At 44.5% G+C, this 15,483-nt stretch overlaps 1 protein-coding gene across 1 annotated transcript; it reads right to left on the reverse strand.

The window, feature by feature from the left end:
- Positions 1–8,798: 8,798 nt before the first annotated feature.
- On the reverse strand, positions 8,799–15,403 carry NOP16 (NOP16 nucleolar protein). The gene is made up of 5 exons (XM_060635084.2): positions 15,176–15,403; positions 14,979–15,087; positions 11,688–11,757; positions 9,789–9,895; positions 8,799–9,225 (listed from the first exon to the last, which is right to left on the reverse strand). The coding sequence occupies exons 1-5, from the start codon at positions 15,280–15,282 to the stop codon at positions 9,082–9,084; spliced, it is 537 nt and encodes a 178-aa protein (XP_060491067.1). The 5' UTR covers positions 15,283–15,403; the 3' UTR covers positions 8,799–9,081.
- Positions 15,404–15,483: the final 80 nt, after the last annotated feature.

The raw sequence follows: 15,483 nt of genomic DNA on the forward strand, positions 1-15,483 counted from the left end.
TGCCTCTGCGAGGTGGGCCCATGAGGTACACGGGGAGAATTCCCACCAAAGATCTGGAAGTAAAGAGGCTTTGCTGTCCCAGCCCAAGCCCTATGAACCCAGACCTGCAGGGTTGCCAAGGACAATCTGCATTAAAGAGCACTGGCAGCAGTTTGAGCCACACAATAAATGCCAAAAACTCAGTTGTGGTTTCATTTGAATTCTGATTTTGAGGAGTACATGCTGGGTGCTTACAGCTCCAGTGAGGGGCAGCTATGGAGGGTGGTCCCAGAATACTACCTGTGACACACTCACTGGTCAACAGCAAGTCCCGGTCCTCTGACCCTTCAACCCACAGCTCAGTATCTTTTGGGAGGTATCCAAGCCTGGTTGACATTCCTTGGGAGTTCTAGCTGATGGGCTGGAGCCAGGGTGTGGATACAGGAGCAAAGGATGTCTAACTGCCTCCATTCCAGAGATCAGAATGGAGCATTCCCCTAGCACCTGCCTTGGGCTGGGCTCTGGATTCCCAGGTAAGGTGTCCACACTGCAGCCCAGTCTGGAGGCAGAAGTCAAACAGATTAAAAGGCATTTATGACTGATCTTTATTGCTACAGGAAGTCTGGGGCGTAGGGACAATAGGACACTTACACAGCCTGGGGGTGGGGCACAGTGGTAGGAAAGGCTTCCTAAAATTGGCACCTGAATTGGGTAAAGAAACAAGGGGACAGCCATCAAAGGTCTGAATATGGAATGCTGTGGAGGGCATTATGAAGCCAAACAACAAAAGTCCTCATGAGATCTGCTGCAGACTAGATTCCAAAGGCTGTGTGAACACAGCTTACAACGGCCAGTCACTGCTGGGGTCTAAACTGGCTGGGTCCCTGAGGAGGGGATTCTGGGAACCTCTTCAGTTTCCAGGCTGCCTTCAAAGGGAAGGATAGCAAGTGAAAGCCCAGGCTTAGCTGTCAGAATTGACTTCAAACTTCACACTGACCTCTCAAGCCTCAGTTTCCTTACCTGTAAAAGGATAAAGCCACACACCTTACAGGGTTTTACATGAAGTGATTTATATAAAAATACCAAGTCCTTTTTAAGAGCAGTAAGAAGAACCAGATTTTAGGGGCACTTCTAGGAGAAACATTAGGAATAAGAGGGTTTTAAAATTATAATAGCTGAAGATAGGGGCACCTGGGTGGCTCAGTTGGTTGAGCATCTGACTTCAGCTCAGGTCATGATCTTGTAGTTCGTGAGTTCGAGCCTCACATCAGGCTTGCTGCTTTCAGCTCATAGCCCACTTCAGATCTTCTGGCCCCTGCTGAAGAACAAGAAGCCCGAGGCACCATGAGAATGTCCTGAAGGAAAAGGATGGAGCAGCAAGGAACTGAAAGCCGCCGGGACTGCACGTTCTCTCCAGAAGGACATCATACCAGCACCAGGCCAGGGAGAAGAATGTTTTATCTGGCACCAGACGTACTCATGACCCAGTATGGAATACACTGCAGGTGCACGGCCTGTCAAGATGCCAAATACTATGTTGTACGTGCTTGCTGTCATCAGACAAATTGCAAAAATAAGAGGCTTGAGCCAGGGGACTGGTGCTTCGGCTCCTGGAGAGTCTTAGCCCCCTGCTTCATAATTCTCTCGTCACTGCACCTTTAGGCCCCGTCTCTCTACAGCTGGCGCCCAAACAGGGACCTGAGGGAGGAAGTGTGCAGCACTGCTGAAGAAGTGCCAAGGGAACCAAAGGGAAATTTGGAGCCAGGAAGCTCATCCTTTGGGATTTCTGCAGGTAAGTATGGGGAATGCCACCTCATCTAGTTAGGACTCATATATTCAGCTCTTGCAGACTTTATTAAAGAGCTCAGTGGTAAAAGTGAAACGTTCCACATTTGAAGATTTGTCTTATTTAGTAAAGAAACATTGTTATTGGTTTACGCCCTCTGGCAAAAAAATGCTTTGAATCAGAAACAATGGAATTTGGCTTTACATGCTTCGCCCCTCACTCATCAACAAGGGGAAGCCATCCCTTTCTCCATATGGTCTTTGTGTAATTTAACTTCCCTGGCTTTACAACCCTTGCAGTCAGAATTGGGAGGAGGGGGCACTGGTCCTCACAACCTTTCACTGGCTGAATGTGATCATGAGCTTGTAGATAACGAGGAACCCGAGCCCCAACCTCCACCACCGGAGGAATGGAAACCTACGGAATCATGGGTTAATGGCCCAGAGATAGTCACAGCTCCAGCCTCCACACCCCTGCATCCCTGCATCCCGCAATACCCCATGGTCCTGAGCCAGTCAATCCTTTTAAGGAAACTAACTGTTCCACTTATTCAAAAAACCCATTTTTTGATACGTCCGCTCAGAGCATCACAGTTCCTGTTTCCCCCATGATGCAGATGCTTCAACAAGCTAAGGCTGGGGGGGCAACCGAATTAATGGCTAGTATGCCTGCAATTTATCCTGTCAACATTAGCCAAATTCCTCCTAATCAGCAATATCCTCAGGGAGGGCAACAATTTGATCATGTTCCTTTAAGTTTTAAGGTAATTAAGGATTTGAAACAGGCTTGCATGCAGTATGTGTTAATTCCCCTTGTATGTTGGGATTGGTGTCTGGTTTAGCAAATTCAGAGCGACTCATTCCGTGGGACTGGGAGGTCCTAGGTCGCACAGTCCTAAGTGCTTCTAAATTTTTGCAATTTAGAACTTGGTGGGATAAAGACACAGATACAGGCCTGGCGTGATGCCGCCGTGAATCCTCCTGTGCCCATTACCATAGAACAACTTACCGGGCTGGACAAGGGTTTGGCCTACAGGTTCGGCTTCAGTACAATGATCGTGCAGTGTCATAGGTCAGATTGTGCTGCCTTAATGTCTGGGAGAAAAGAGCTACCCCAGGACGGGCTACACCCTCTTGTGTTCAAGTTAAAGAGTTCTAATGAGCCCTATGTAGATTTCGTGGCTCGACTAAAGGTTGTTATTACAAAAACTGTTTCTCAGGCAGGTTTACGCGATCTCCTCTTACAGCTGCTGGCTTTTGATAATGCTAGTAAGGAATGCCAACAAGCTTTATGCCCAGTGAAGGCTCAAGGAGGTGTTAATTTAACCGATTATTTAAAGGCCTGTCAAGATATTGGCTCAGAGATCTATAAAATGGGGTTACTGGCAGTGGCTATTCAAGGCACTGGACCTTACAAACTGTCCAAGTGTTTTCGCTGTGGCAAATTGGGACATTATACAAGGGATTGTCATAAAAAAATAAATAAATAAAAGGGATTGTCGACAGCTGAGTCGTAACAATTCCTGTGATCCACCTTGGCCACCAAAACGAAATACTAATGCTCCCCCCCACCAAGCAATAAAGGCTATTACTATGCACATCGATGTAGATCTAACTTCCTTAAGAATGGAGCTCCCCTGCCACCTCAGTCGGTCAGGGAAACAGGATAACAGGCCCTCCCCAGGGCCCGAATGTAAACAACATGGGGAATCAGATTCCACGTTGTTATCCTGTGAGCAGCGGGACTCATCAAGCAAATCTGTCCATGACCTCCTCCATGCCACACGAGGGAGCGCTGCATTAGATATTCCTGCTCCAGATTCTCTGGACCTCAAGACTTCCATGGGAATTTATATGCTTAAAATGGGATTTATGACCCTTTTCCTTCAGGGTCCGTTGGCCTTATTGGATGAAGTAGTCTTATGTCCAAGGGAGTTCATGTCCTCTTAGGAATTATAGATGCTGATTTTAAGGATGAAATTTTAGTAATGATTAGTACTTCTGTTCTTTATCGTGTCTTGGCAGGAGATCACATTGCTCAACTATTGTTGTTGCCTTACATTGCTTTGAATTCCAAGCCGATAGAACGACAGGGAGGGTTTGGATCTACCGGCAAACGGGGTACTTTGGCAAACATTTCTAAAGGACACAAGGCCTGAGCTGACCTTACAAATGAACAGAAAATAGTTTACTGGCCTGGTAGATTCAGGAGCTGATGTCACCATCATTGCTTCTAAGTTCTGGCCTAAGAATTGGCCACTTTGACTTGTATCCGCAGTCTTCACGGGTGTAGGAAAAGCTACTGACTGATATCCAACAGAGCATTGAAATTTTTCTGTGTAAAGGGCCTGAAGGCCAGGCTGCTACTATCCATCTAGCCTTATATTACTGATAGAGCCATTAATCTGTGGGGAAGAGACCTATTAAGTCAATGAAGAGCATATGTTAATATTCCTTATGTTTCTCCTGCTGCAACCAATATTATGTCCAAAAATGAGTTAAAATCCATTAGAAGGGCCTGGACAAGAAAATGGGTGTACGGAGCCAATTACTGCCAAAATGCAGCCTCCTTATATGGGACTGGGATATCCTGCACAGAATTCAAATTTAGTGTAAGGGCCACTGTTTCTAAACAACGTTATGCCTTGCCATTAAAATGGTTAACAACTGTCCCAGTGTGGGTGGATCAGTGGCCCCTTCTGAAAGAGAAATTAGAGGCTTTAGAGCAATTAGTGCAAGAACAATTGGATGCAGGTCATATAGATATGTCCACCAGTCTATGGAATTCTCCTGTGTTTGTGATAAAGAAAAAATCTGGGAAATGGAGAATGTTGACTGACTTAAGGAAGGTAAACGAGTATGGGACCTTTGCAACCTGGGCTCCCATCCCCTACTATGATTTGTCAGAACTGGTCATTAATTATAGATTTGAAAGATTTTTTCACAATTCTACTACAGCCAGATGATAGAGAAAAATTTGCTTTTCCTGTACCTTCATACAATCATATGGCTCCTATGCAATGCTATCAATGGAAAGTGCTTCCAAAAGGTATGCTTAATAGCCCTACTATGTGTCAGCATTTTGTTAATCAGCTGCTTTCACAATTGCGTATTCAGTTCCCACAAGCATTGATTAACCATTACATGAATGATATTCAAACGCCTACACAAGTAGAAGATCTTTATCTTTATTATTAGGCCCAAATACGGCCTAATAATGGGAGAGGAAAAGGTGCAAAACCAAGATCCCTTCCTTTATCTTGGTGTAAAAATTCACAAGGTAACCATCATTCCCCAAAAAGTACAGATTCACTGAGATAATTTGAAAACTTTAAATGATTTCCAGAAGTTACTAGGTGATATAAATTGGTTGTGACCTGCTTTGGGAATCCGACTTATACTTTATCTTTTCCAAACATTAGCCGTGATCCCAACCTTAACAGCCCTACCCAAAAAGCTGAATTAGCAGCCGTTATAGAATTGTTGCATCTTGTACCTGCTTCCCTCAATGTTGTGACAGATTCACTATATGTATGGTTCATAGTCCTAAATATTGAAACTGTACATATTGTTTCACAAAATGAATTACATTATCTGTTTTTGCATTTACAAGAATTAATACAGACGGCATAGGCAACATCCTTTATATATCACTCATACTTGCAGTCATTCTAACCTTCCTGGCCCATTAGCCTTAGGAAATTCCATTGCTGATGACTTATTACAAGGCACTTTACAGATGACACAACAGGAGCATATGCTTCACCATACTAATGCTCGAGGACTTGCCCATAGACACACTATAACACATGCTGAGTCAAAAGACATCGTTAGTGCCTGTCCTTCTTGTAAGCCCCTCACTGTGGCTCCATATACTTCTCGAGTGAATCCTCATAGACTATGGGCAAATGAACTTTGGCAATCTGATGTTATCCATATTCCTGCTTTTGGTAAGCTCTCTTATGTACATGTTACTGCGGATACCTTCTCCGGATATATCTGGGCCACAGCATGTACAGGAAAAAAGGCTATACATTAAAAGTGATAATGGCCCTGCATACATATCTCATAAGGTAGCCCGCTGCTTTGCAGCACAACAAATTACTCATCTTACTGGCATTCCCTGTAACCCTCAAGATCAAGGGATCATAGAACACACTCATCGGGTACTTAAAAACATGTTAATTAAACAAAAAGGGGGAGAAGAAGGACTTAGACTACGCCACGGGAACAATTACATCGTGCCTTATATACTTTAAATTTCTCGGACATACAAGTACCCCATACATGTCAGGCTGCTAAGGTACACTGGCACAAGCAAAAGGTCACCCCTGTTCATCAGCCGGTATATTGGAAAGATGAGAAGGGACACTGGGAAAAGGGAGAGGTTGTTGTGTGGGGCAAAGGGTATGCTTATGTCTCTATGGATCAAGGCTACCAGTGGTTACCTAGTAGCCGGTTGAAACCCAGGAATAAGCCAATCCAAGTGACGTTGGTTAGACATAATCCCACCAGTCAAAGAGTTTCACAGAATGTCCATAGGGAAACTGATAATTTGTGCCTAATGCGCCATGCCCTCTCCTCAGGCGCACTAGGACCGCTTAGCCTCCTACCTGGGGACAAGTTAAGAGGTTGACACATGATGCTGAAAAATACTGATGCAGACTCGCAGCCCGCAAACTCCTGCTCACCTTTTCCTTGCGATGCTTGCGGTCATCACTACTACAGTAAACGCTGATAACTATGCTTACTGGGCTTATATCCCTCATCCACCTCTCAATCAGGGCATAAATTGGTACGACTCCCCCGTGCCGGTATATACAAATGACACAGAATGGACACCTGGGCCATTTGACAGCAGAGGACTACATAGGCCAAATGAAGAAAGTCCTGTTATGGATAATCACACTATAGGGATCGAGTGTCCTCCTTACGTTTTGGTTACGGGCAACACTGCCTCAAGAGTAAGCCTCAAGTATGACTATCTATTATTAAAAATGGGACCCAACACAAACATATTTTCTTACTATCAGCCCATTCTCTGATTGACTCCAACCTTACAATTAATGACACTCCTCCAATGCTTCTATCTTATGCTACTCGCACATTGTCAGAATGACAGATGCGTGACTTGGGACGTATATAGAAGGGAAATAGGGTGAGTTCTTTTAAATGCTTCCTATGGAAGCGTCATTCATTAAAGCCCTATGGGCTCAGCTTGCCTTAAAAATTCGTTACAAAATCTACGATGGTGTGTTCATAATCAAACTATCAGCACCACTGCTAATGGCTCAATCGTTTGGCATGGTGGGGGAATTTCCGCACCCAGTCCTCATTTACAACGACTGTTACAGAAGCATATAGGGAAATTAACTGCCGCCCTCCACCCTTTACATACCTGGAAGGGCACATATTATAAAAACAGCTCCAGCAATATTTCTACTTTATCCTTCACAGTCAATAGTACCCAGTACATACGGGCTTGTGTCCGTTTGCCATACATACTACTGAAAGGACGGATAGTTTGGAATGATTCTGAGACCCTTATAACTTGTGTTAACTGCTCATTACACACCTGTCTTAACAATTCTATACCCTTTAATATGTCATCCAAAAGCCTGTATTTACTTAGAGCGTGCACTGGCCTGTGGCTGCTGGTTCACATGTCTCAACCATGGCAATATTCTCCAGAAATGTGTCTGATGGACCATCTGCAAGCAGAAATATGTGAGACTTTCAAAACAAATCTGGACATGTTATCCAGTTCTAAGATCTTAGAAAGTATACCAGAGGGATTGGGAAAATTAAACCCTAAAGAGCGTATTAGTATTTTTAATTTCTCTACTGCTATTCTGTTTGTATTAATATGCAGCGTATTTATCCTTGCATGTGCAGTCTGGTACCGGGGACAACAAGCCTGTCAATGTACCGACGGACACCTCAGGTTATACAATGTCCTCCTACAGTCCGTTGTATACAAACAAAAAGGGGGAGATGTTGGAGAACAAGAAGCTGGAGGCACCGTGAGAATGTCCTGAAGGAAAGGGATGGAGCAGCAGGAACTGAAAGCCGCCGGGACTGCACGTCCTCTCCAGAAGGATATCATACCGGCACCAGGCCAGGGATAAGAATGTTTTGTCTGGCGCCAGACGTACTCATGACCCAGTATGGAATACACTGCAGGTGCACGGCCTGTCAAGATGCCAAATACTATGTTGTACGTGCTTGCTGTCATCAGACAAATTGCAAAAATAAAAGAGGCTTGAGCCAGGGGACTGGTGCTTCGGGCTCCTGGAGAGTCTTAGCCCCCTGCTTCGTAATTCTCTCATCACTGCACCTTTAGGCCCCGTCTCTCTACAGTGCCCCCTCCCTCTGTCCCTCCCCCACTTGCACTCTCTCAAAAATAAATAAAACATTAAAAAAATTATAACAGCTGAAGATAAAGTACCAAGACCAGAAAATGCCCAGTGCCCACCCCACAACATGCCTGTGATCCTGTTCTGAGTCATCACCTCATATGACCAAATTAGGCCTGCCCCAGAGACTGGCCACACAGTGTGTAGCCCAGTGCTTGGCACACAGTAGAGTGGTATTCAGCAGTCCCCCAGTCTCAGAAAGCAGACTGGGGGCCCTGGGTTCCTTTCAGGGCAAGCGATCTGAAGATGCAGTGAAGACCAGTCACAAGGAGGCAGCAGTGCAGCTACCTGCCCTCTGGCCATCAAACCACAGGGTAGGGCCGTGGACAACCAGTCTGCCAACCTCCAGCCTCGGAGTGGGGCTAGTGTTGGCAAGACAGATCCCTTCTGAGCAGTCCAGGGTTGCTGGCAGGCTTCTGTGGAAGGGTTAATGCTGTGCAGAAAACCAAGGCAGAGCAATGGAACTGAATAAGTGAGAAGAGGAGGGAGGCCACACCTAAGAGGGCGTGGCAATGTGGCACACAAAGGGCTGGACGGCCTCTGCCCTGGTTGAGTTGGTTTTCACAGGGGCAGTCCCAGGGTTTGGCTGGGAGGGGAAACACATAACCGTCAGAGAAATAAAATAGCCTTATTTTATTATGTACATATTATATGTAAACAAACCACCCACTCTGAAAACATTAGGTGCTAGCTTTTCCCGGGGCCCTAAGAAACCTCATGGAGACTGTTCCTTCCCCAGAGAGGGGAGCGTGTATGTGCGTGTGTGTGTGCGTGTGTGACCTTTTGATTCCATGGGGTTTGGCCAGCCTCATCTAGCCACATGCCCCTTCTTGCCTTAAACCCTGGCTTCCAGTTTCTTTGGTCCAGGAGGAGGCCTCAGCCTGGGGCAGGCATAAGCCACTCACTCAACTTCCATCTTATTCTTCTGCAAAGAATCAATGAAGGCTTGCCACTCCACTGGGTAAAAACGCTTATAGACGTTGATCTTATTCCGAATCTGTTTCGGGGTATCTTGATAGTAATTCTTCTCATCCCGAGCCATAGCCTAAGAAAGGAGAAGGGCCACTTGAGGAGGGCTGGACAGGCACAGTTCAACCCCTAGTTCTGCCTGAGTTGGGCAAGCCACCTCATATCCCCGAGGTTCAGGTTCCTCACCTCAAAAACCATGGTATATGTGGGGAAATGGGTGCAAATGCCCTCGGGGACCAGGCAGGAGCTAGGGCCAGAGGAATAGCTAATGCTCCATCCACAGCCATTGATCCCACTTGGGCACCAGAGTCCAGTGCAGCCAGATTTTTCAATTTTTAAGAGAAGTCAAAAACGTGAATTTTTATTTGAAACCTCCCGTAATTAAAATAGCAACCAGTTCAAGTTCTTTAAAAATACCATGCAAACAAAACAGCATATCTGTGAGTGGGATATGAATCACAGGCCAGTCAGTCTATCCCAGCTATAAGCATCTGTCAATGAGATCAATTTCCTAAAGTCTTTCCTTTCTTTGTTTCAACTCAGTCTCAGGCAAGAGTCAAGAAGATCAGACCCCAAACTGTCCAGGGTACCTTCCCAACAAACTCAAGTGGTTCTTCCCGTGGGACCCAAACCACTCACCTTATAGTCCTCGCCATGATTCTCCACCATGTAACGTACATAGTCAATGAGGTCTCGGGACAGCGTATTTCCTTTCTTTTCTGGGAGGCTGGCTTCTGCCTCCAGGTCTGGGGTGAGAGAAACCAAGAAACAGGAAAAGAGGTTTTGCCTCCTGTACTTTTTGGTTGCCCAGTCACTCTTTCACCTAATCCCAAACCATGGCCATCAGATGGGCTTTGCCTCTTCATCCCCAATTCGGTACTCTTCAGCCCCTTGGATCTCAGGCTGTGCCTATGACACAACCATCTATCAGTTTTACAACTACCTAAAAGGCAAGTCTTACCTCTTTGGGTCTAAGCTTGGTAAGAGACAGGTACCAAACTAATAATCTCTACTTAGTACCAGGTCCTGGGGACAGAAATGAAGATACATTGCCTACCAGAGGTTGGGACTCCCTTCCATCTCTAAAATTTCCTGAGAATTTCTTTTCTTTAAGTGTTACAACAATAATGTGAAATGGAAAGGTGTGAATGAGAACTAACGCCGCAGGAACCAGGGCCTGAGGCTGGGTCTCACTGGAACCTCACTGCTCTATGTAAGGTAAAAAGCCAAGCTGTAGAGGCAATTGTGGCTTCGCTTTTAAAACAGCTAAGCAAGGGGGCCTGGGTGGCTCTGTCGGTTAGGCATCCGACTTGGGCTCAAGTCATGGCCTCATGGTTCATGAGTTCAAGCCTGGCATCGGGCTTGCTGCTGTCAGCACAGAACCCACTTCAGATCCTCTGTCCCCCATTCTCTCAGTCCCTCCCCTGCTGATTCCCTCTCCTTTCTTTCAAAATAAATTTAAAAACTTAAAAAAAAAATAAAATAAAATCGTTAGGCAAACACTCCCCATTTCTCAATGTGAAAAATAGCTCACAGAAAGAAGGTGGTCAAATGTTATTCAAGGGTTAAATGCTAAATTGCTTATGGTCAAGAATATCTTTGACTTGGTTGCCAGGGGCAAGGTCGGGGTGGGGAGACAGGAACAAAGGGATTAGTTGTTTAATGGGTAGAGTTTCAGTTTTGAAGATGAAAAAGTTCTGGAGATCTGCTACATGACAAGATAAACATACTTAACATTACTGAGCTATACAATGAAAAAGGATTAAGATAGTAAACTTTATGTAGTATGTTTTTTACCATAATTTAAAAAAATTTTTTAGAGAATGAGAAGTAAAACTTTTTAAGATTAACTCTGACTACAATAAGTACACCTGGTTTTATTTATGCAATCCTGTGTACTAATTCTTATGAGAATCACTGATGAACTAATAATAGGAACTCAAGAATTCTCTATGTAATGTCTGGCCATTTAAAACCCTTTTACCTTAAAGGTGCCTCGTTAGCACAGTAGGTAGCGCATCAGTCTCATAAAACCCTTTTACCTTCAGGAGAACTGTTAAAAATCTTGGACAGGTAAGAAGAAGGATGGGTGGAGAATTTCAGAGTATACCTGCTTCCCTGCAGATTTTACTCTGCTCTATTTTAATATTCAGCCTCTATAGGCTTAATATACATGAAATTGGACTTGTCAATGAAAAGATTAAATGAGATGGTAGAATCTCTATAAAAATCTGTTTGTCCTTAAATTCATGACAAGCTGAACATGTGCCTGAGACTTAATGGTTTCTTTTCTATTCTCTTAAGGCACCTGGCTACATCCTCCCTGAACATCTCTGACCTCACTTCACACACTGGAGTTTAGTAAGTAGACTGAAAATGTCCCAGTTAGAGACGCAGTATTAACTTTGTGAACCCTGGACCAGTTCCCTTCTTCCCTCTGAACCTCAGTTTCTCCATCTGTAAAATGAAGACATCTGAGGCCCTTTTTAGCCCTGACTGTGCAGGATAGTGACCTAGAGGAATGTAACCAGCACTCACCATTTAGCACATAGGGTTTTCGCACAAGCTCCTTAGGCCTTTCCTCTACATCAATGTCCATGGCCTTCACCTGAAGAGAACAGAAGTTGTGAGACCAGTATACAAAGGAAGGATCCCAGATGAGGGAAAATTCTAGAGGTTCCTGCCCTCCTCACACAACTGCACTACCCACAAAAGTCCCTACACAAGTTCAGGCAGGAAGAAATGACAGAGAGAACCATTGCCCCAGAGGCTTTATGGTTCCCAAAAGGGATTCAAGCAAGCAATTAATCTTTCTGTGCCTATCTATAAAATCAGCATAATATCCTTTGCCTACCTCACCTCATCTGTGCTAATCAAGTGAAACAATGCATATGAAAGCTCTTCATAATTTACACTGAGGAGCAGATGACTTTTTTTTTTTTTTTTTAGATGACTTCTTTTCTATGAAGAGGAGCAACCTGACAGTGCTTAGCAATAGCCTCACATTTATTTGATCAAGAAACAGTAGTGCCATTTTACTCTGGCATGAAGGAATAAAAAGAAACCTGTCTAAAAGCAATGGGACAAAGAACCATAAAATACCTCGGAATAAACCTAACCAAAGATGTAAAAGACCTATATGCTGAAAACTAAAGAAAGCTTATGAAGGAAATTGAAGAAGACACAAAGAAATGGAAAAACATTCCATGCTCATGGATTGGAGGAATAAATATTGTTAAAATGTCAATACTACCCAAAGCAATCTACACATTCAATGCAGTCCCAATCAAAATTGCACTGGCATTCTTCTCAAAGCTAGAACAAACAATCCTAAAATTTGTATGGAACCACAAAAGACCCCATACAGCCCAAGTAATATTGAAGAAAAACCAAAGCAGGAGGCATCATAATCCCAGACTTTAGCCTCTACTACAAAGCTGTAATCAAGACAGTATGGTATTGGCACAAAAACAGACACATAGACCAATGGAATAGAATAGAGAACCCAGAATTGGACCCACAAATGTATGGCCAACTAATGTTGGACAAAGCAGGAAAGAGCATCCAGTGGAAAAAAGACAGTCTCTTTAGCAAATGTTGCTGGGAGAACTGGACAGCAACATGCAGAAGAATGAAACTAGACCACCTTCTTTACACCATACACAAAAATAAACTCAAAATAGACCTAAATGTGAGACAGGAAACCATCAAAACCCTGGAGGAGAAAGCAGGCCAACAACCTCTTTGACCTCAGCCGCAGCAATTTCTTACTCAACACGTTTCCAAAGGCAAGGGAATTAAAAGCAAAAATGAACTATTGGGACCTCATAAGGATAAAGCGCTTCTACACTGCAAAGGAAACAACCAACATAACTAAAAGACAACCGATGGAATGGGGAAAGATATTTGCAAATGACATCGGACAAAGGGCTAGTATCTATGAAGAACTTACCAAACTCAACACCCAAAAACCAAATAATCCAGTGAAGAAATGGGCAGAAGACATGAATAGACACTTTTCCAAAGAAGACATTCAGATGGTCAACAGACACATGAAAAGATGCTCAACGTCACTCAGCATCAGGGAAATACAAATCAAAGCCACAGTGAGATACCACCTCACACCGGTCAGAGTGGCTAAAATGAACAAATCGGGAAACTACAGACGCTGGTGAGGATGTGGGAAAACAGGAACCCTCTTGCACTGTTGGTGGGAATGCAAACTGGTGCAGCCGCTCTGGAAACAGTGTGGAGGTTCCTCAAAAAATTAAAAATAGAGCTACCATATGACCCAGCAATAGCACTGCTAGGAATTTACCCAAGGGACACAGGAGTGCTCATGTATAGGGGCACATGTACCCCAATGTTTATAGCAGCACTTTCAACAATAGCCAAATTATGGAAAGAGCCTAAATGTTCAACTGATGAATGGATAAAGAAGATGTGGTTTATATATTCAATGGAATACTAGTTGGCAATGAGAAAGAATGAAATTGTGCCATTTGCAGCAATGTGGATGGAACTGGAAGGTATTATGCTGAGTGAAATAAGTCAGTCAGAGAAGGACAGATATCTTATGTTTTCATGCATATGTGGATCTTGAGAAATTGAACAGAAGACCATGGGAGAAGGGAAGGGGAAAAAAAGTAGACACCAACAGAGGAAGGGAGACTAGCCACAAGAGACTATTAAATACAGAGAACAAACTAAGGGGATGGGGAGGTGGGGGATAGGGAAAATGGATGATGGGCATTGAAGAGGGCACTTGTTGGGATGAGCAATGGGTGTTGTATTTGACCCAATTTGACAATTATATTCATACAAAATTTTTATATTCATAAAAAAATTTAAATTCATAAAAATTTATATTCATAAAAAAATAAAAATAAAAGCAATGGGACAAATCCAAACAGCAAGCCCATTCATTAGGTTAACTATTGAGCACTAGTCACATCCTAAGAACCACTGGGGGTTTAATAGTGACCAAAGCACAAAATTGTCTCCAAGGAGATTATGCTGGGATAAAGAGGCACAGACAATAAACAAATATATAAAATATCAAGTGTTGGGGCGCCTGGGTGGCTCAGTCGGTTAAAGCGTCCGACTTCAGCTCAGGTCACGATCTCACGGTCTGTGAGTCCGTGAGTTCGAGCCCTGCGTCGGGCTCTGGGCTGATGGCTCAGAGCCTGGAGCCTGCTTCCGATTCTGTGTCTCCCTTTCTCTCTGCCCCTCCCCTGTTCATGCTCTATCTCTCTCTGTCTCAAAAATAAATAAACGTTAAAAAAAAAAATTTTTTTTTTTTAAATAAAATATCAAGTGTTTACAAGTGCTATGAATTAAAGCAGGGAAGAAACTACTGGGTAAAAAAGTGTGCCATTTTTGAAAGGGTGGTCCAGTAAAAGACCTATTTGGGAGAAGCTAATAAGGGAGCCTCAGACCAGGATGACTAGGGGAAGGTGTAAGGAAGAGGAAGTAAAGATCCTAAAATCTGAGGGAGCCCTTACTAGGAAAGTTAAGGGCAGAAAAAGATAAATTCTGGAAAACACCACTGAGATGACGAGGAACCCAAACAGGTTAATTTCGGAGGGAAAAATGAATGGAGAAGAAAAGAGGGAAGCTCCAACCCTGGTCCAACGTGTGCTGAGGAGTCTGAGCGTAGTGGTAAAGAGACATTCATCCACAGTCAGTGCAAGCTGCCCGAGTTGGCTGTGGGAAGGTCGCAAACCCAGGAAAAGCGTGAGCGTGGGAACAGACAGGATGAAGTTCTGAAACCCAGCAAAGTACGGCGGGAAGCAGGGGTCAAGGGCCGGGACTCTGCTATGTGAGTACCTTTCTCTTACGAAGGGGCACAGCCTTGTTGGGGTCCATAGCCAACCCCATCTCGGCCAGGTTCTGCCGCACGGATTTAGCGTGGTCCCAGGCATGTCGGATGTGGGAGCTACGGGCAAAGAAAGAGATCACGGAACCGTCATCTCGCAGGCCGTCTCACCAGAGGTCCCCCTCCTCCTAAACCCCGGGCCCCTCACCACTCGATCCGCGGCGCTGCTTTCCGTCGAGCATTTCGGTTCAGACGCTTCCGGTTAACATTGTAACCGAACTTCTGTCTCCTGGTCTTCCCCTTGGCCTTGGGCATTGCAGTGACCACCGCACCGGCAACTACAACTGGGCTCCTCTCACTCGCAGCACCTCGTGCAGCAGACTATTTCCGGCATATGCGCGCCAGGGCTGTGCAGGCTTTTTGGGAAACGTAGTTCTCCCCTTAGCGATAGCGTGCAGTTTACCACGACTCCCAGAATCCAATGAGCGGTTAGCGCCTGCGTACAATGCTCAACAA

The sequence above is a fragment of the Panthera onca genome, chromosome A1, assembly GCF_046562875.1.
Source record: "Panthera onca isolate mPanOnc1 chromosome A1, mPanOnc1 haplotype 2, whole genome shotgun sequence".
NCBI lineage: Eukaryota > Metazoa > Chordata > Mammalia > Carnivora > Felidae > Panthera > Panthera onca.

Excerpts from the sequence above, each read along its gene's own strand:
- NOP16 (XM_060635084.2), bottom strand. The coding sequence starts at position 15,282 with ATGCCCAAGGCCAAGGGGAAGACCAGGAGACAGAAGTTCGGTTACAAT. Across the intron at positions 11,758-14,978 it reads TGCCCCTTCGTAAGAGAAAG|GTGAAGGCCATGGACATTGA; the intron begins GTACTCACATAG and ends TGTTCTCTTCAG. Across the intron at positions 9,896-11,687 it reads AAAACCCTATGTGCTAAATG|ACCTGGAGGCAGAAGCCAGC; the intron begins GTGAGTGCTGGT and ends CTCTCACCCCAG.